Raw genomic sequence first — 20,166 nt, 5'->3', positions numbered from 1 at the left:
AGCTTGATTTTCCACCTGATGTAGGGTGGGAAGCTGGAGGGGGCCAGTGAGTGTAGGGCAGAGGAGTTACTGCCCCAGAGCTGTGGTGCCTTCAGTTGCAAGGAGATGCTTACATGGCAATTGCAGACTTTTGAACTGACAGGTGAGAAGTGGGATGGGAATGGGAAGACCATATGGACCTTAATAAAAAGAATAAATTTGCAGAAATTGGCTGCATGGTTTTATAATTGATGTTAAGTAAGCGTGGTATGTTTACTCCATTAAAGAAATCCTGTTTGTTTTGGTTTACGTTTTAAGCAGTGTTTTGGAAACCTTAGAGGAATGCTTTATCTACACTAGTATTTGTAGCAGTAGGATATCTCCTGTTAAAATTTACACTAAAAATGGTGCAGATTCTTAATTAATTCAGATGCAGATTTTTAAATCGTAGGTTGTGTAACAGACAGTGGTTGTGAGCCTGACAGTACAACATTTATTTTCAAGGAGGAGCCTTTAATTCCCATTCTTTCATGTTTTATTTAAGTTTTGTCAGCATCTGCTCCCAGTCTATTGAACTGCCAGAAGACTGAATTCCAAACCAAATTCCTCTTGGATTAACAACAGATTTTTTAAATAGTGTGTCCTCATTGATACAATGATTTTCACACAAACATTATTCCTTCAATCTATTAAGCTTGCATTTTAGTGTAATAGTGACCACAATCACTGCCTATGTACAGAATATTTTTAACATTAGTCATTTGATGTAATGATGGAATTCAATCAATAAAACTTTAAAACATAGCTTAGCATAGGTACAAAACTGTGGCCATATTTCTGTGTAGTTTAATGAGCAATGTGAAGTTCAGACTGAGGTAATCTAGTGATCTCTTCTGGTTTTTAACTCTGTGAACCACTGCCATCATATCTTGATGTTTAGATTGAGTTACTTAACTACAGTGTTGTACTTCAGTAATAGTATAATGTTTAAATACAATTTTTTTCCTCTGTGAAAAAGCTCCGCTGCAGTAATTCATGAGTTCTTTCATGAAAGATTCTCTGCTTTATCTTGTTTGCCAAAATATATATTTTTTTTTTCTAATGTTTTGTTTTGACACTTTGTTACAGTGAGTGAATACCCAGCTGTTGGTATTCCCAGATGTGGTCCAGCAAGTCCATTTAAAGGACACTTGAGTACTAAGAGTAATGGTAAGTAACACGTGCTTTTATCAGCAGGCAGACATGGTTCCTTTTACATTAATTCATTGATTTTTATGATAAAGATGTTTTTATAATTAAAATCTTTGCATTGAGCTCAATTGGTGAACTTTAATAGTACTTACATTTAATCTGTGTTACTGAAAATACTTTTGAGGAGTGAGTTTTGCATTGACTGTACTACTAGCTAGAAACAGGAAGATATCCAGATATGTATAGATGCCACCTCTTTATTAGCTGGAATATAGGTGTGGTTACTGCTTTAAAGAACCCTTGAGGTTTAGTGTATTCCTTTACAGTCAGTAGTTTACATGGGCTCATATGTTTCTGTGCTGTACTGCCACCTCAGACACTTTTTTCAAAAGAGCACGGAATGGAGAAACTGGAGGTTTCCATGGTGGCATTTTCATAGGCCAACTTCAGCCATTTCTGCAGCTATTGATTGAATTGATGGCTCAGTGGGGAAAAAATAAAGGAGACAAGATGATTTCGTGGGATAGTAGCGGCTAAAGAAAAATGACTGCCATTGGGCAAAGAAGTTAAGCACACAGTAATTTAGTTTGTGGCTTTGAATTGCAGCTAATAACTGTTAAAAATGTTAGTATTCCTGTGCCTGCCTTTATAATGTTTGTTTTAATCTTAACAGCTTTCTGCATTGACTCCTCCCGAAGTCTAACCAGCCAGTACCTGATCAGAGATCACATGGTGTTTCATTATAATAAAATCCTTTCAGCCAAAGGTAAAAATGTGCATATATGAATGAACTTCTATTCCCAGATTTAACTCATTCTTTCAGAATAGGCTCATATCAAGGGGGAATTAATTGGATTGTAGGAAGTGTAGTTTACATCCTGTTCCATACTCAGACTGATGTCACCAAGGAGATATGGCTGCTACTGTATAAGATTTTTATGTTATTGGAGTGGGAAGTTTTGTATGAAAACATTTTCCTTAAATGCCACCAAATATGCTACTTTAATTTTGGGGTACTTTATGCTGTGTTCTATTCATTCAGCTTTTATTGAAATAATGAATTATGAACTAATATGTTGAAATGAAAACTGTGGAGATAGTTACAATATCAAACGTACAGAATTTATTTTAGGAATGAATGCAGAACATTTTGAGTTCAACTCAGACCACTGTGTCTTGTCTTTTTTTATTTAAAAAAGTTCATTATTATTTGTTCATCTTTTGATCAATGGCACTAGGTAGTTTTAAGGACTTTGAAAATTAACCCGTGTGTTTGCAAATGAGAAAATCCTGTTACTAATCTGTTACTGAGCACCAAAATGTATATGATTTGATGCACACGTTTTAATGTTAGGAACTACTTATATTTATGAAAAGACAAATATTATGAAATATGGAAGTTAAAAGCCTAATGAACTTCCACATGTTTGTTTCTTTCTTAGTTATGGTGAGATCCTGGTCAAAAATATTTCTGATTTAGAAATGTGTGTTTACTCCACTATGAACTGCCAATACATCGTTGTCAGTGCTACGATTGAAAACAAACTGTATCACAGCCAGAGTTATTTTTTAAAGGTCATATAAGGAGAATGAAGTACTGTGTTTAAAAAGTTAATATGGTGCAGAGAGTTAAGAAAAATCTGTAGATAGTTGTTAATGTTGTTTACAGTTCACAGCCTATTTTCATTCTTCATGGCATAAACTTATCTCGGGGATCTCAGTCCTAGAGATATTAATGCTAGGGTTTGGCTGGAGGTCCTGAGTATTTAAATTAAATGCATAAAAGTTTGCAGGATATGAGTTACAAATGTCTTTTGAATGCCTCCCAAAACACTGTACACTCTTTTTCTAGGTATTTTCAGAAACAGGGTTTTAGAGGTGGTTCTGCTGATTCTCTTCATCATCCCTCTTTTTCTTAATATCTGCTTTAAAGGGAGGTACATGGAGGCTTCGATTTTTGCCAGTCCGTCCTCACAAATATACTGTCGTCTGTCTACTGTGTAACATAGTTATTATCTTCAGGTGCACAGTTAAATACCGTCTGCACAAAATATATAGAAACCTTTTGTAAGAAATCTTCATTTAAATGATTATTGCTTCAAGTATATATTTTACTTCTACATCTCAAAAATTCTCTGACTGTATTAATATCAATCTAATACTTTAAATACACAGTAACTAGTGTATTTTAAAATAGAGAAAAAATACTGTGTTTTAATTAAATTAATCTTTTTTTCTGTGTTCTTTTATTGCAACGTTTTTTCTATCCACCACCAATACTAAGTAAATACTGAATCACTCACTCTTTTTTTTTTCTTATTTTCAGCAGCCGTAGACTGTTCAGTGCCCAAAAGTAGGTTGACCAGCATCAAACGTAAGTATTTGTGATGTATTAACTTTGCAAAAGCTGCTGTAAAGTAACATAACAAAAGAACTAGAGGAATAGAAGAGTAACAACAGAATATAACCCTTAATAAAGCATGCATGCATCTGCTTGTTTCTTCAGCCTTTTGTATACTGCTCCAGCTATTTGTAAGAATCTGCAGTGAATGTACTGCTAGGGAGATGGATCTAGTCTGTCAGTGATTAGCTGTGCTTAGGATCCCAACTAATTTTGCTTAGGATCCTTTTTATCCACACAGTTAATGGAGCACACAAGGAGAATTTCAGCATTTTCTCTTTCCTGTCTTGTGATATGATGTGAGCTTGAACTTTCAAGAGAGCTTACCAGTGCAAGGTCAAGAGGAACTTTGAGAGTGTGGGCACCGGGACTGATCTTCTTGTTCCATTTCACAGAAAACAGAGCCAGCCACAAGCACACAGCCCCATAGCCTGGATTAAACTGCAGTTACTTTTTCTGGGAGTTGTCTCATTTCTTAACACTCTTTAAAGATACCAGTACTGTAGCCTTTCTTCATAGTGTTAGCTGAAGCGCAATGCTTTCAAACCACTGATTTATGGAATACCAAGTGAAGTGTATTAGTCAAAGGGGATAAATAGCAGCTGTTTGTTAAAATAACAAAGGTATAGTTATGTCTTTAATGCAATCAGAGAAAGTTTTGGTTTTTTCTCTAATTCAATATTTAGTTAAAACCGCTGAGGTACTGCAAAAAAATAAAGTATTCTTTTCCGATGGAAAGACAAATCTTCTGAGGATGGAATGCTTTGTGGTTATTCTCAAATCCAGTCAAGCCAGAGTGATACTGCCTTGTAAAATGATCAGAGTAACTAGAGGTTATGCAGGAAATCAGTCATCCTTTTGGTAGAAAGACACAATTTTATTAGAATTTTTTCAGTACTTCTGCGTAATGGGTTGAGACTGAATTAAGCAACAAGCTGCACCCAGATCAAAGGTGCTGTATGTGGGCTTTCCTTCTGCTTTTAAAAGGTGCAGCACAAATAACAACATTATTGCTGGAATATCTGGAGTCTGCAGATTGCAGTAGGAATTTCAGATCACCTGTTCTGCATAGTCATCTGAAAAAAAATCATCCTTCTCATGCTTCAGCTCTACCAAGGTTTGCTTTGAAACAAGCATGAAAATACAGGGTTGGTGTAAGAAGAAAAGTTTCACCTCTGTGTTTGTGTAATAAAACTCTCATGCAGGTTTCCTTTCTGCATCTGCTAGAATCTTTCTTAAGCTCCCTAATTAACCATACCTTTTCAGGTATCGAGTCTTTCTCAACACCAACAAATGCCCATTTATTTTAGAGTCTGCTGTTTTTACAGATAAAATGCTTCTGAGCTGATAGCTTGTGTATTTCACACCAGAATGACTTTCCCTGAATAATGTGTTCATTTTGGGAGACAGCAGCAGTGCCATAACCTGAACAGATAATTGTTATGACACTAGCAGGTGTGCTTGGTAGTGAGGTAGTTTCCATTTCAGATAGCAAAGCTTTGTGCAATATGTTTCTCTTTGAGTTCATCTTAACTTAGAGTGGTGTCTGACTATGTAACTCTGTCCTGGTCACAGACAGAACACTAATCTCCTGTACAGGCTGTGACGGAAACATTTCACCTTTGTTGTCGCTTCTGTTTTTACCCATCTGTTTGATAAAATTAGTACACTAAATCCTCGCTAAATTGCTCTTTCACCTATTTTCAGACTGGACTGGAAAAGGCTGCTGGTGTGTTTTATCTTGTTAGAACGTGCATACAACCAGCACAGCCCTAGATGATGTTTCCTCTTCACAAAGGAAAAAACCTTAAAGCTAAGGGGAAAAAAAATAAAGCTTTTGATTTAAAAAAACAAAACAAAACAAAACAAAACTCAATTTACCTACTGTTATTGTAGCCTAAGACTTGAGAATCCAAATTGTTACTTAGTTGAAATTTATTATATTCCTAAAATAGAGCTAGCTCATAAAGTGAAGCTGAGCATCATAGCTCAAGGATTGGGATCCTATTCAGTAGCACAGGATTTCTTTAGAAGAAATGTTGGACTGACTTCTCCATCTCCTAGAGCTGAGTATCCAGTGTAGTTAGAGTGCTTGATCCTTTGTTTTAGCTCAGCTCTAACATACAGTTTGTTTGCTTGACGTTCTGCACTGAGAGGAACTGAGCAATTATAAAGTGACAATGAAGTTCCCATTTTTAAAAATCTATTTAACAAAGCAGTAAATATTTTGTTTGTTGTTCTGTCATTATTGTTGTTTTTCCCTGAAAGTGACTGTTCAAGACAGTCTTACGTCTCTGCCTGTGTTCAGGTTCTATTTTGTGAGGTGTTTGATGTTCTCTAATAAAAATGAGAGAGTGCCGAGTGAAAGATAGAAAGCAAGTTAATAAAGCAAACATGTAAACACATTTTTTTCATTAGAACATTCCTCAACCTAGTGTTTTTAATTTGCGATGCTGAAAAATGTTCCCAAATACATTTTAATCTTAAATTTTCTATATAAAATGCTACAAAACCTTTTTTTGCAGTAGGAGATTCCCTTTTTTTTTTTTTCTTTCTGCGAGACTGAGAGAAATGTCTCAACATCTGATTTTACTGAAGTTCAGCACTTGCCCCAGGCATAAGGCTGGAAGTTACAGAGCTTGGTTGCTGGTTCTGGTTAGCATTTCAGAAGGGGGTCATTCTACTCAATAGAGGTGAGAGACACAGGTTCATAGATTTCCTGTCTAGTGATTTATCTTCTACAGCTCAGTCTGTATGTATTATCGTTTCTCCTAATGTTTCAGAAACTCAACTTCTGTCACGTACCTGCTTTCATGTAATCACAAAAATGTTGATTGTAAGGGACCTTCAAAGGTCATTTAGTCCTCCTTGAGCTTGCTACTCAAGATAGGACTTGTGCCAACACCAGATCAGTCAGCCAAGCCTTGGAAGCCTCTGGGAATGGAGATTCTGCAGCCTGAGTATCCTGTTCTGATGTTGCGGTATCTGTGTAGCTAAAAGATTTTGTCCAGATGTCCAATTCAAGCATTGTCAGGATTACAACTGAATTTACTTGAAAGCATTTATCCTGGTAATTCCAGTTTTAAAAGACAAGTTTTGAATGGTGGAGTAATAGGGGGTTTAGATGCCATAGCTGAAATTGTTTCATGATGATCACCCTCAAAAGTATCTGAACTTCCGTAGATCCAGGATTTTCGTGTATGTGTTTGTACCAGATACTTAAGATTATCCTAAGAAAAATCTTTGAGTATTGGTACTTAATATGTGCATGTAATTGATTTTTTTTTTTTCCAACCTGTTTTCTTCATATGTTTTGTCACCTGACTGAGATCACTTTATAAACAGGTGAGAAACTCTGCCACACAGGCTGAAATTTGAGTAGAGTTAGCAAAGGGATAATTCCTTGGGGCACATCTACTTTCAAATTCTCCATTATTGGTCTCACTGCCTTCAAGGCATTTAAGGTGAAGACTACTCAGGCATCCCTTGCCCAGTATCTGCACTATTTTTATGAACTCTAGATGTTTAGGATTAAATTGAAAATTGTTTTACTTTATTTCATACCTAAAATTAGAGCGGTTGGGTTTTTTTTCCTAGTATTCTATACATTATTCATCAAGAACTACAGATTTCTGTTCTGTAATAATAGCGCAACCAAGTGTTACATGTTCAGGTGTTAAGCTCAGTGCAAGGTATCATTTGCGGTGTCTCTGGCAATCCACCAGATAATAGTTTTTCCTCCTCTGTCTTTATGAAGCATGTGGAGATGACAGCCAGTAGTTCAGGCTTTGAGAGTATTGAAAAAGTACTGAAGAAGCAAGAGAAAAAGATTTTTAGAATATTTTCAAACCTTTTTTTTTTTTTCCTGGAGATAGTAATACATAAATTATCCAGGCACAGTTGCAACATGAATATGACTGAATATCTTTGGAACCTCTATAGTGTCACTAAGATTGAGGGGTTTACAGTTTTATTCTCCCAGTAGTTCTGTGCATGTCACTGCCCCAACTGAAGCATATTCATACTTTTTTATTTTTGTTTTCCTTGTCTTATTGCTTATTGCATACCAAATAAGGTTTCCGTTCCCTCCCTATTTCCAAAGAGTTTATCTTCAAAAAGAGGATTTTCAGTTTGAAATGCTAGGATTTATTAACAGCATAGAGTTACCAAATAGAGTTCCTGCAGACAGTGTTAAAAACATCCCCTGAAAATGTGCTTCATGTACTGCTAAAATAGCAGGTGAGTGTTTCCCTTTGGGGTTGTTGCCATGAATCAGTCATTAGTGTTCAAGAATTAAACATGATACTGTAGTTGGCATTCTCCCCGCCCAACTGAATGTGTTCTGTCCTTAAAGTGGATTTAGTTTCCACTGTTCTTTTCCTGGTATCTCAGCTGGCAGCACAGCGGGCGAGCTGCCACAGCACTGGGCTCGCAGTGAGCATGCTCTTGGGTATTAGATCAACCTTATTGACTTAAAATAGTTGTTAAAATGTGAAACTTCTTGAAATGTGAAACTTGTATGTTCAGAATTAGTCCAAGCATGTTGATTGATACCAGTGGCCATCAGAAGTCTGTGGTTGTGAAATTTGTGCCAGAAAACTTGATAAAAGCTATGCCAAGTAAGACAGCTGCTGCTACACATGCCTGGTTTCTAACAGTACTAACTTTTCAACCCATGTGTTTAGAGGTTTTTCCACAGGGCATATTGATAGTACAGCCTGATCTCAGTGATTAATGTGCTTGGGAATGCAGATCTCTTTAATACCGGGGGAAGAGGGGGAAAGAAGAAGCAGGGAGGAAAGTATTCTGAGATGTTACCCACCAGAAATCTGTTCTAGCACTTGTGGAACCTAAATACTTGGGGGGAGTGAGGGATTTGGGCAGATAATAATTCAGACTTGTAGGGCTCTTGGGGGTTATGTCAAAGTAAAAATATAAATAAATGTATATTCTTATGTAATTCTGTGTTGAAATTTAATTTTTATATGTGATCACATACATATTTTACATCATATCTGTCTACTCTTTATGCCATGAAAATCAGAGATTTACGAAAAACTCTCTGACCTATCTTGTTGCTGCTGTTTTACAGGAAGCTTTCAAAAGATCTCCCCGCCTTTGAATCTTTTCTGTTGAGTCTTGTCCCTACATATGCATTTCTGAAAATGAAAGTCATAAGCAACTAAAATAATGTATGTTTTCAGAGTTCACTTATGACTTTGGAAAGATACTCTAGTATATTTATCAAGTCTGAATTTTTGAAGAGCAGGAAAACCCACTGTCTAAAAAAAATCTTTAGAAGCTTGTACTTTTAACTGTAGTAATTTTTCTTTCTTTTTACAGAAGTTATTTACTTTAAAGTTTTTTCTACAGAAAGGTTTTATTTCTTTTTTTTACAAGAAGTAATTAATTTTAGATATGTATTCAGTACATCATAAATAAATTTTTCACAGTTTGTGGTAGCAAAGGGCATTAGATCATCTAGTCTGACATCATGGGTTAAGCAGACCAAAAATTTCATCCAGTTGTGCTAATATGGAACTCAGCAGTACTGAGTATGGTAAGTAGAGCACATAAGCAAGAAAGACCTGCAGTCTTGACCTTTACAGGTCAAACACGGAAAATGTAATTTCCTTTTATAGTTGTTTCACTAGTTAGTCATCATCATTCTTGAAAATGTCTCTGATTTTTAACTGAATTTACCCAGTTTTACCATCTGTCCATTGCGGGGATTATTGTTTTTATACCATTTTCTACTATTACTTAGGATAACAAAATAGCTGTAGGATACCTGAGAACAGGGATAAAATTATGCTTTCCACTTATTCTCAGCATTAGCTCAGTCCAATATGTCTAAATTGTCCTTGGGGGCTGCCACAGTGGTACCCTGAGAAAAAATCCACTGTTCAAGCCCACCTAGAAGTCAGCTGGACCTCTCTCTAGGGTGCACAAATGGGGGTTTACCTGAGTAGATTCGGAAGTTTTCCTCAGCCTTGGTGCAGCGTTTCACCATTTCTGTATAGTAGGTTGTGCACGGGCTGCCGTGTTCTTCATATGGCTGACAGAAGTATCTGCGAGATGTCTGTGGGATGAGGATCAGAGGTGGGTGGATTTGGGATAATCCTGTGCTTCTAGCCTCTCCTGGAATTCCTCTGAAGGGTTCATGTCTCACCATTAGACTTTCTTTCCAAGCTTTAGCAATGGAAATTACTACCCACATTCTGCCATTAGTAGATTTGCCAAGCGGTTTCACATTTCTGAAGTACATACCCTGATACAAACACTACTTTCTGTTTGATACAAGCAAGGCTATAGTATCAAGCCCTTAATAAATCTTTGGCACCTTTTCTCATCGTGATTCCTCCCTTATTTGATGAAACAGTGCTACTGATAATAGATGTGAAGAAGGACTACAGAATTGTCTCTTACGATTATGAAAATTAGAATTTCTGTGTCAAGAAATACAGATTTAGATTTATGAGAAACCCCAACTTCTCATCCAATGGCAAAATTGAGTTTGCATTTGATGAGGTCTCACCCCAGGTCCTTAAATCATGGTGTACTGGGGATTTGTGCAAAGCCGATAGGAAAAGTTCTTACAGAAGGAAGAGCTTGCATACAGAATTAACATCACCAACTGATGTGCTAAACATTTTAATTATGGTCACTGCAGGCACTTCAAGCTGAGCAGAAATAAGGTTGATGTTTGCATTGTTTCTCTAAGAGAATTCGTAAGGGAAATAATAATCAGAAGTGTGTTACTGCAAAAATAGCTGATACAAAAACACAATGGAGAAAAGCTCAGTGTTGAACAATTCTTTTGAGATACATTGTTCTGCAAGCTGATCTCAATTTAAATCTAACTTAGTATTTCATTGTCTGCCATGGATTATTTACAACAAAAATGAAGTAACTTGAAAGTTAACTGCCAATTGCATTGTGATGTGACATGATAAATTTAGAGATGGAAAATTCAGAGCAAAGGACAACCACTGCCATTCCAAATTGTACTGTCCTTGTGAGCACAGAGCTTTCAGGCCGCTTAGGAGTGCAGTATGTATGATTGTTTTGTTTCTTCCAGGTTTATGACATTGGTTTTATAACTCCAAGCATGTGTCTAGAAATATTAATACTACTGCAGCTCAGGCTTAAGGGAAAAAGGAGCAAGCCTATAGAGGGAGTATTCTAACAGGGAAGTACATCAATGTGATCTCTAGTTTGGAAGTGTTGTGTACTCATTGCAAAAATGGTATTTGTCTAGGCATAAGGGTTACTTCTGTGACAGACTTATCAGCATTTTATAGGTAGTTCTTAATGGGTCTTCTGCTTCCTCTCATTGCTGGCAGAATGAAGAAAACAGATTCAGTTTCACAGACTGAATTTGTCTGATACACAAAAATTACTAGTTTGTTTGTATTCTAATACATTTTCTCTTTACTATAAATCTTTGTGGTTTTGAGCACAGCAGTTAATGAGATTGTCTCTAATAAGGCTTTAAAAGGGACTCATTATTTGGATTTATTTTTTTTATTTTTTTTATTCCTAAACATTTCGTTTTTCCCTTTTTAAAGAGATAAAATAACCTAGTAGTTTTCTTTTTTATTTGTCACAATGTACAGACTGTCTTGAATTTTTCCCATATTTGACTCTACAAATGTGATATGTTTCTGGAGCCAGTGTACAGTAAAAGCTACTTGCAGTGAAATCATTTAAGTCTCTGTTAACAAATGCAGTTGATATTAGCTTCCTGTTAGTTTATGACAATGTGCCAAGGGCACTCCTGTCACATTTAGTTTAACCTCACTGAAAATGAAAGAAGCTGTATCTGTGATTGATTTGAAGCAGAAGATATCTCAAACAGTGAACAACCTTTCCAGTTAACAGTTAAATCTCCGTTTTAAAACTGCACATTTCTTCCTGAATGCTCATCTCATTCTTCCTGCGTTTGAGATATTTACAGCTGCAGGGCAAGTGGTTATGTACTGCCGCCTTAAGTATCTTTAACACCCATCAATTGTAATATTACTTGTTTGGGCCATTTGTAAGATGCCATTTTCTGTCTGGCTAAAGCCAAATAGAAAGACTGGATTCTCCAGTCCCTACTTGGGGAAAGAACATGTGCAGCGAGGGGAGGTAGGTCGGTGGCATGCCTGTTTTTGTGGCTGTGCCCTTGTCTGTGTTGCTTGGTGGCTCCTCAGGGCTGTGCTAACTTACCCCTGTTTACATCTACATTAACTCTGTTCCAGAAGGATTTCTCTGTCTCTGGATTTGCTGGTTTCACAGTTCCTGGCTTTTACAGCAGACCTGGCCTGAAAATTCCTGGTTTGCAACACGATGTGTTGCTGCTGCGATTTTTCTGCCATTCTGTTTTGCATATGTCTGCTCTGCCTTTTAGTGCATGAGGGACTTCGTAGTTTCTGGAACACACATGGTGGATCAGGTGAGCAAAGCTCACTATGTAACTGGTGTGAGGCAAAGACTTTACATTGCCCACGCAGGTGACAGTAGGCCAAATGGTTTGTTCTGACAACCAAAGACAGTCTCAGCGTCCTGGCTCACTTACTGCCCTGGCTTTACGCATGGGCACAAGCCTTGCTTTGGCTGAGAAGTCGTAGTGCGTGGTCCTGGAGGAAATTTGTAGTAGTTGGCTTTTATAGCTTTGAATTTCACTAGTAAAGGCAGAGTCTGTCCATGTATATTAAATCTCAGACTTTATCCTGTAAAAAGCAGTATAAGGACAACGCAAGAACTCAATTTTGTGTTAATATTCACATTGCTTTGCACTTTGGCTAGAAACTCACGTTAAGCCATGGTATGCAGGTAGAACATGCGGAGAAGTGTTTAAGCCTGTCTTGTCTTAGACAAACCCAGTTTTCACCTAAATACTTGAGTGTAAGGAAATAAGGCATCTACTTGCAGTTACAAAATAAGAAACCCATATTTCTGTATGATTTGCATTTTTGCTTGTAGTGCTCTCATTCATTCATTGTTTCCCTAGATATTTATTCAACACTAATTTCAGCCATCACTGTTTTACCTGATCAGTAGGCAAGACTTTAGTTTCCTCAGCTTCCGTGCATGTGCACACACAGACACACACTGCTGGCCCAGCGTAATTATTTATCTCAAACATATAAAACTTCTCATCTGTAGCTAATTTTTGCATGCTCGTCTTTAGCTTTTAAGACAAACACAATTAGAAATAATAGTGATTTAGAATAGCCATATAATAATAAATCAGTGTAGGAAGAACAATATTGAATTTTAATTATTTAATAGTACAGCATATTTTTTCCGTTACAAGGCCTATTTTTAATTCAGAGTTGTAGAAATTTAGCGTATCTTAACTTCAGCTAATGTTTTTCCGGTAATAAAAGCAACTTCATATTCTAAGTTCTCTAATGGAATATGCTGAATAAATCATCAGCCATAAAATAAATTACTTTGTATTTTACATATCAATTGTAAGAATTGAAAGAAAGAGAAAGAGGAATTTCCCTGAGGAATGAGAGCAAGGATTTTGCATTGGAAAGAATAATTTCTAGTTTAAAAGGGGACTAAAGCACTTAACAAAATGAATACACGTACTTAAATAATTCCTAGAGAAATATGTGGCTGTAAGGTTAATGTACACAGATGAAGATATTTTAAAGTTTGATTAGATGTCCTCAGATTGCTGCAGTTCCCAGCTGTCTAGAAGAATGTACTACACTAATCCACAAAGTTATTTACATTTTCATGAGTTAGGTGTAGTAATATGTGTGAAGATTGGGGTCTACCAGAGTATGATATAAATACATTATGAAACTGAAGAAGAAATCCACAAAGGCCTTTGTGTCTGTATCAAACCATTTGTACACTTTGGTCTGTGTTAAGTGAATGAGGAATGGAGTCAAGAATTAAAACAGGTTTTGTTGCGTATATAGACTTCAAAATTGTGCTTGCTTATAAATCCTGTTCTCTCCCATTTGGGAAGGAAGTTACTTGTGTTTTTCATCAGTCTCATTTGAATTTTTCAACTTGTGGACTTCATCTGTGGCACCTCGGTGCTCACCATGTACAAAAACTTTGGGCTGTATTATGCAAGATACCAAATGTAGGTGACTGATAGAAAAATCACACACAGAAAATTTACCCATCTTTTGGGCTTCTCTCTTTATCTGATGGTGCAGATATGTAACTCATCTTCTGTGCTGCATGGACACTTGAACAAGGTCTGGGACTGCAGACCAATATAAACTGACAGCAATTTACCCCCTTGATCTGACAGTGGCCCTTACACAGTGTTTGCCTTCGTTTTTAATATTCTTGACATGAACATGCTTATTTTGCTATGGATTTCTGTACTTGGGAGACTACTCACTATTTTTCCATGGTGTGATCACGTATTTCTTACCTGTCAAATTTATTAACAGGAAACACTTTTTTTTTTCCTGAAATACTGGATAAGAATATGGTCAAAGAAAGTAAAAAAAAAAAAAACAAAAGCAAACTTGTGAGCTTTTGGAGCAGAGTGCTCTGTTAGTAATGCTGATCTTGGAATTCCAGCACAGTGGTGTATTTGTTTGCGAGGTGAAAATACTTCAGGGAAGCTGAGGTACAGCTTCAGCTATGATACAGCTTCAGCAACCAGCATACTCTTTAATATTTTTCTTATAAGAAGAGAGGTAAATTTTTATAATTGCTGTGTGGTAGACATGGAACATATCTCAGTGGTCTGCTGAGCAACTGGAAACCCCTATTATGTTTTCAAATCACTTAAGACAAAAAAAGAATAATATTACAGTTTGGATCTGACAAACTTTGTCTCTTTCCTAAGTTGCCGACCAGCAAAGAAGAGAGAAACTGAAAAAGAAGATAGCCAGGTGTGAAGAGGAAATGAGCGTGGGTAAAACTGTCCCGCGATCCAGCTCAAGAGAGAGTGGAAGGCTGCTGCCATCCCCTTTTGGAAAGGTAGATATTTAGATTTGGTTTAGTAGATATGATAGTCTACTTGCCTCCCATAATAACAGCTGATCAGTGCCGTGCAGCAGCTCTAGAGGGAGAGCAGGTGTGTTTCAAGCAGCAAAAAATAGCCAAGGGTCTTCCTGGCACATGCCCAACCCCAAATACACATTTCAACCCTCTGACAAAGCTGCTGCAATCCAGATGGAGAGTGATTGTGGTAAATCCAAGCTCTAGTTACCCATGAATTCTCTCGCTTTCATCTCAGCTGAAATTCCCATGTCCTCTCTGTCATTCTAGAGCTTTCTACCATTTCCTAAGGCAGAGCTCTAGTTACCACTAACTTTCTTAGCAGAAGTACCAGGAATCTTGTATTTTTTTTCTGTATCATGGACATCCTACTTTGGAAATACATTTCATATCCAACAGTGTACTACATGCTCAAGTTGCCGTTATTGAAAGTGTAAAAAATACTTAAACTATCAAAATAAGTGCTTTTCTGTCTGTATACACAGGTTCACCTATTTTGGCTGGCATTTCATCCAGATATGTGGTGTGTCTTTCCAAGTAGTAAATAAATAAATAGCCTAATAAATTATATTCTCTTGTTCATCACTGTAGGGGAGCAATTGCAATTTAAAACAATGATGTTTTAACTCTGATTTTAACAGCAAATGCTTTGTATGTTGTTTAAATATCTCTAGAGCTGGAGAACATTTCCAAGTAGTACAGAAAACTCGCCACTAGTTTATGTGACTGGTTTTTGCAGCAGGCAGTCTGTGTGTGACCTTATTGCAATGCAGGGAACTAATGCTTTAAAACTCAGTACATGGCTCTTAGTTACGGTGCAGGCATGCATAGGAAAATGAAGGAAATGTCATATTTAAAATCCAAATTTTATTTTTTATTAATACCATGTTTGATCCTCCATGATATTTTCTGCAAACTGGAGACAGGAGAAATTCCTTAAATTATTTTTTCACGAAACCAAGTAAAGTGTGCTCTAAAATCTATCTCTAATTACTGCATAAATTCTCAGTTTTAAAATGAAAGGATACACTTGAGGTCTTTAGTGTAGCATTATAAGACACTGACAATTTTTTCCTTTGTTTTAATCTTTTGCAAAACAAGGTCTTTCTAAAATATCTGTCCCAATTCCTCTAATTACTTACAGGTGCTTTCCCACCAACACTTGTCTTGAAAGCTTGGTCTGTATCACGCTAACAGAAACTGCAGCTTTCTTTGTGTGTGCCAGCCTCAGGGTATAATTCAACAAACTGAATCTGAATTTCTAGTTATCAGCTGAAATGTGTTATTTTAGAAAGTGATGTTGGGAGACTTGTAAATCAATGTTTAGTCGCTCATAGAAAGTAATCTTTGGATATATACTTCTTTGCCTCTAGTTTGATTTTTGGGAGTTGCTTGGTGGTTTTTTTGTTTGGTTTAGGTTGTTTCTGGTTTTTTGACTTTACAAATGCAAAGTGTCATCTTCACTGAAATACTGTTTGACACTTTGTAATCAAATTATTGACTGCTGGCCTTAGAAAATATGTTTCACTGTAGAATAAACAAGAGCACCAGTGAGTTAAAAAGAAGTGAAAATCTGTGAGTGAGCCTTCTGGTGTAAGGGTAGGCAGTAGAATTGGGCTGTCATATTTTCATGCTAAAAATGAAACCCTATTTAAATTTTACTTCATTTGCCAAAATATACATTGATTTCCTATGCTTGTTTATATACTAAAGGAGTATTCTTCTACTTCAGTGATTAGATGTTGTCTAATGCATTGTGAGGATGAGCGTTTCATTCTAATTGTATTTCTCTAGCCATCAGGATATATCAACAGGAGACAGCTGGAAAACAAATTCTAAGGATGCCTATTAAAGCATATGATAACATAGAGGATTTTTGCCACACATATTGTTTCTGTCACTGTTGCCACTGGGAAAAAGCTGATTATACATCATGTATTTGTGGAACAGCTCCAAAAACTGTTTTGTTGAATTAGGATATTCCTGGGTTGGGATAAGATTCAGCACAAATTTGAGGCAGTCAGCCCTGGAACACTCCAGGTCTCCAAGGGGGGAATGGCAAGAGTAGCGTGTGGTCCTGTGCTTAATAAGCATCTTACAACGTTACAGGAGGAATGTAAGAATAAAAGACAAGTACAATTCTGCTGTCTTTGACACTGTTACATTTAAATGTAAGAATACAAAAGCTAAAGGAATTACTTTGAAAAGGCATAATTTCTTGTCTAATAAAATGTGGCTCTTGCAAAATGTGTATCAGTTTAAGAGTAACATACACACATATATATGAATATAAAAATACAATAACACTTGTAACTCTGACAGGATCAATGTCAGACTAGATTATAGGCTAAATACATGCTAACTGGCTTTGATGTATGCACCTGACTTTCTCTTTTCAAAAGGTTTCATTCATTAGCTTTCACTTTTTATGCATTCTGGTAAGTCTACTGCCTTTATTTCATCCTTTTTGATTTTTCACATACCTGCATTTATTATTATTTAATGCTGCAGTAGAGCACAGGAACTGTTTTCAATTGAGGTTGTGAAAAAAAAGTATAAATAATTCTTCTAAATTATATAATACAAGTTACACATTCTTAAAGATTCTGTGATTTAATCAGTGTGTTTTAGTATACACTGAGCCAACTATAAAACTGAATACCTATAATGTGTCTTGAACATTATAGGGCTGCTTTTTGACTACTATGTACAACAGTTTAAATGCACAAGAACAGTGAATTCTTTCCCTGTTATATCTAGTTACAAATGTAAAGTTACTGTAATGTAAGAATTTTCTTTGATATATAATGAACTGAGAACGTTGTTTGTGTTGTGGCTACCTAGATGTCATTACTGTCTTTTTGAAATAATGATTTTAATAAAAGCGAGTATTTTGATCACAGAGCTAAAAGGATTCCATCTGTGGGTTAAGATGTGGTAGATGTTTATGATGCGTCACACGTTTCTCTGCTTTTAGCAGAAGACCTAGTGAGAAGCTAAGGAGCAGGCTCATTTGCAAATGGCACAACAGAGCAGTCTTTGGATGGGATCTCTAGCAAATGAATTACTTCAAGGATGGTAGTTTATCTCTCACAGTCAAGTAAAGGGGCAGGGAAGGCATGAGATGTCCTGGGGCAGCTGTACTTCTCTTCTGCTCCTCTCTTTCCATGTAGAGTGATAATGATGGTTGACACCGTGTGTGAAAGTTAATCAAAATAGGATGATAAACTATAGACATGGACACTGAAAGGACTGCTAACTTGTGCGTCTCTGTGAATATGTCAATTTTGAGTGAGTATTTAGAGACTTACTTAGATTGAAAAGCTTGAGGATGGTTAAGCAGTATCCACTGGTTTATCTGTCAGGAAATGACTCATATATACTCCTTCTTTATTGAATTATTTTAAGTTTTCTCACAATAGAAAAGGCTGTTTGACACAGCATGGAAAATACCATGATGTCTGTGCACAGAATGCCACTACCATGTAGTCTTTCCAACTGCTGCCAGTGATGGAAAGCTATATCCTAGTAAAATCCCCAGATTTTTCATTTTTATTTTTTTTACAAAGCTGATTTGGGTTTGTAAAACTTCATCTGAGTCATTCAGTGGGTCAAACTGCATGAAGATCAATATGATTTATCACTGAAGCTAAAAAGTCTGAATTGAGCTGGCACTGAGTAAAATCTCTGATTTGAGCAAGGCTTGGTATGTCTTATCCCATGTTCAGATAATCCTGTTAATAGGCATTTCTGGCTGCTAAAGAAATTTTTTAAAGAAATTCATGCCACAAGTCAGTTGGGGGAAAGCTGCTCCACAGAAGTGTACATTTTCTCTTTTAACCATTTTAAGTATAGTTGTCATTATCTTGACATTTCAAGATCCATTTCAGCCTGATTCTTGAGACCTTTTTGATTTCTTAGGGATGACAGTTATGACGATCTGCTTGTGCATGTGAAACAGAGATTAGGAAACACCATTAACTGTTTCTAGTCTCTCTTGTTAATTTTGTATGCAGCATACATGCGTAGCTATGGGAGTTGCCTACTCAAGTGCTTTATATTTAAAGATTTATTATACTGTTATATTAACAGTCTGAAGATGTATTGTGCTTGAATTAGTTCTGTCAGAATGAGAGATGTGACTGAGGAAAGCAGAACAACTGTCTGAGCATCAAAGAAAGATGTTTTCATCAGGAATGTTCAGTACAGATTTCCTTTCAGGGTTCATAGAGACAATCACCTCTCATGCTGGTTGTTTGAATTAGTACATTTCCAAATGCACATTCAGGAATACCCTGTATGAATAACATCACATTATTTGATGAAAGTAGGAATGAACCACATTATACAACTGACTATGACACACACAAAAGCAAAGAATGTAACAGGAACAGAGTTTTGAATGAGAAAAATGGCTATAATTGATGCCAGTTGCAAACATTATATTTGTACAGGTCTTATTTGTTCACGTATTTGTGTGAATTTTCTCTTGCCTTTCTCAATTTTTAACTAATTATCAAAATATGTATTGAAATGAAGAGATGAGATACAAGGGGGTTATGAGGGCAGCTTGTCGCTTACTACAGGAGACCTTTGCGTAAGCAGCACAGAGCAGATGTTCAGCCCCGTTACAACAAGGTTAAAGTGGCTGTCTCAAGTTAAAAGAATCAGACACTCCTTTAATACGAAATTGGAGCTTCTGTATCTTGCCAGTGCAGTTCATAAAATGTCTCTGTGATTTCATTTTATGACGGTAGATGGCTATTCTATTGGAAGACCTTTTAATACAAGAAGAAGTTAATTTCAGGACTTAAGTTCATCTTGGTGTAACTTCAGTGACCCCAGTGAGAAGTGCCTTTGGACCTTTTATGTAAAAATAGATTTAACAAGTTTTCTTTTGGAAGCTTGTATTTTATAAGGCAGCTGGTACCTCAGTGGCTTTTGAGTTGAGAAACTAAACTTCTTTTAGAAAGTAAGAGTAGCATAGAATTTGAGATTCTTTATGTTGCTTCTCTTGCGCATCAGATGACAGCCTTATGCTTTGATCTGTTTTTACTGCATTTTCTCTTACACAGAGAACATGAACATTCAGGAGTCCTCTCCATACAAGCTTACTGCAAGTATTATAATATTCCATTTACCACAGTTTTTTACTAACAAAATTGAAGCATAAATATGTAATTTATGAAACTTTTTCAAGGGGGTTATTATTGCTGAAATATATCACTGAGTAAATTTATATGTTTCAAAACAAATTACAGTTGGTTGAATGAATAGACTAGGAACATATATTGGTAAAAAAGGTAGGTGTCAAGATTCTTGACAACTCATGATGGTGCTAATGTCCAAAGCCATAGTACCTCTGTGGAATAGGGTTTTTTTAACTGAATGAAGGATAGAGCTAAAAGTCTTCCAGTCAGTGTGTTACTGCGTATTTGTAGGCATGTTTCCCCCAGCTGAGCATCTGATGTTTTTATACATGCAGGTCAGAGAAGAACATGAACATACCTGCTTGCAGTTTATTGCCTATACCAACACAGGTGTACAAATAATTTTCTGAAAGCTTAGTGACAAATGGAAGACAAACAGCATTCTCTGACACTCCTTCAAATATTTTTTGA

General features: G+C 36.4%; 1 protein-coding gene across 1 annotated transcript in view; it reads left to right on the top strand.

The window, feature by feature from the left end:
• SPATA7 (spermatogenesis associated 7) overlaps nt 1-20,166 on the top strand; it is a gene marked incomplete at both ends in the record, with an annotated part of 42,849 nt that overhangs the window by 10,473 nt on the left and 12,210 nt on the right. Inside the window, 4 exons of the mRNA XM_080345237.1 lie at nt 1,108-1,188; nt 1,844-1,936; nt 3,497-3,544; nt 14,391-14,524. Coding sequence (XP_080201363.1) covers nt 1,108-1,188; nt 1,844-1,936; nt 3,497-3,544; nt 14,391-14,524 — 356 coding nt within the window. The remainder of the gene's footprint in view (nt 1-1,107; nt 1,189-1,843; nt 1,937-3,496; nt 3,545-14,390; nt 14,525-20,166) is intronic.

Source organism: Nesoenas mayeri (assembly GCF_963082525.1).
Source record: "Nesoenas mayeri genome assembly, chromosome: 5".
Classification (NCBI taxonomy): Eukaryota; Metazoa; Chordata; class Aves; order Columbiformes; family Columbidae; genus Nesoenas; species Nesoenas mayeri.
This window is presented reverse-complemented; position numbering and strand designations above follow the sequence as displayed.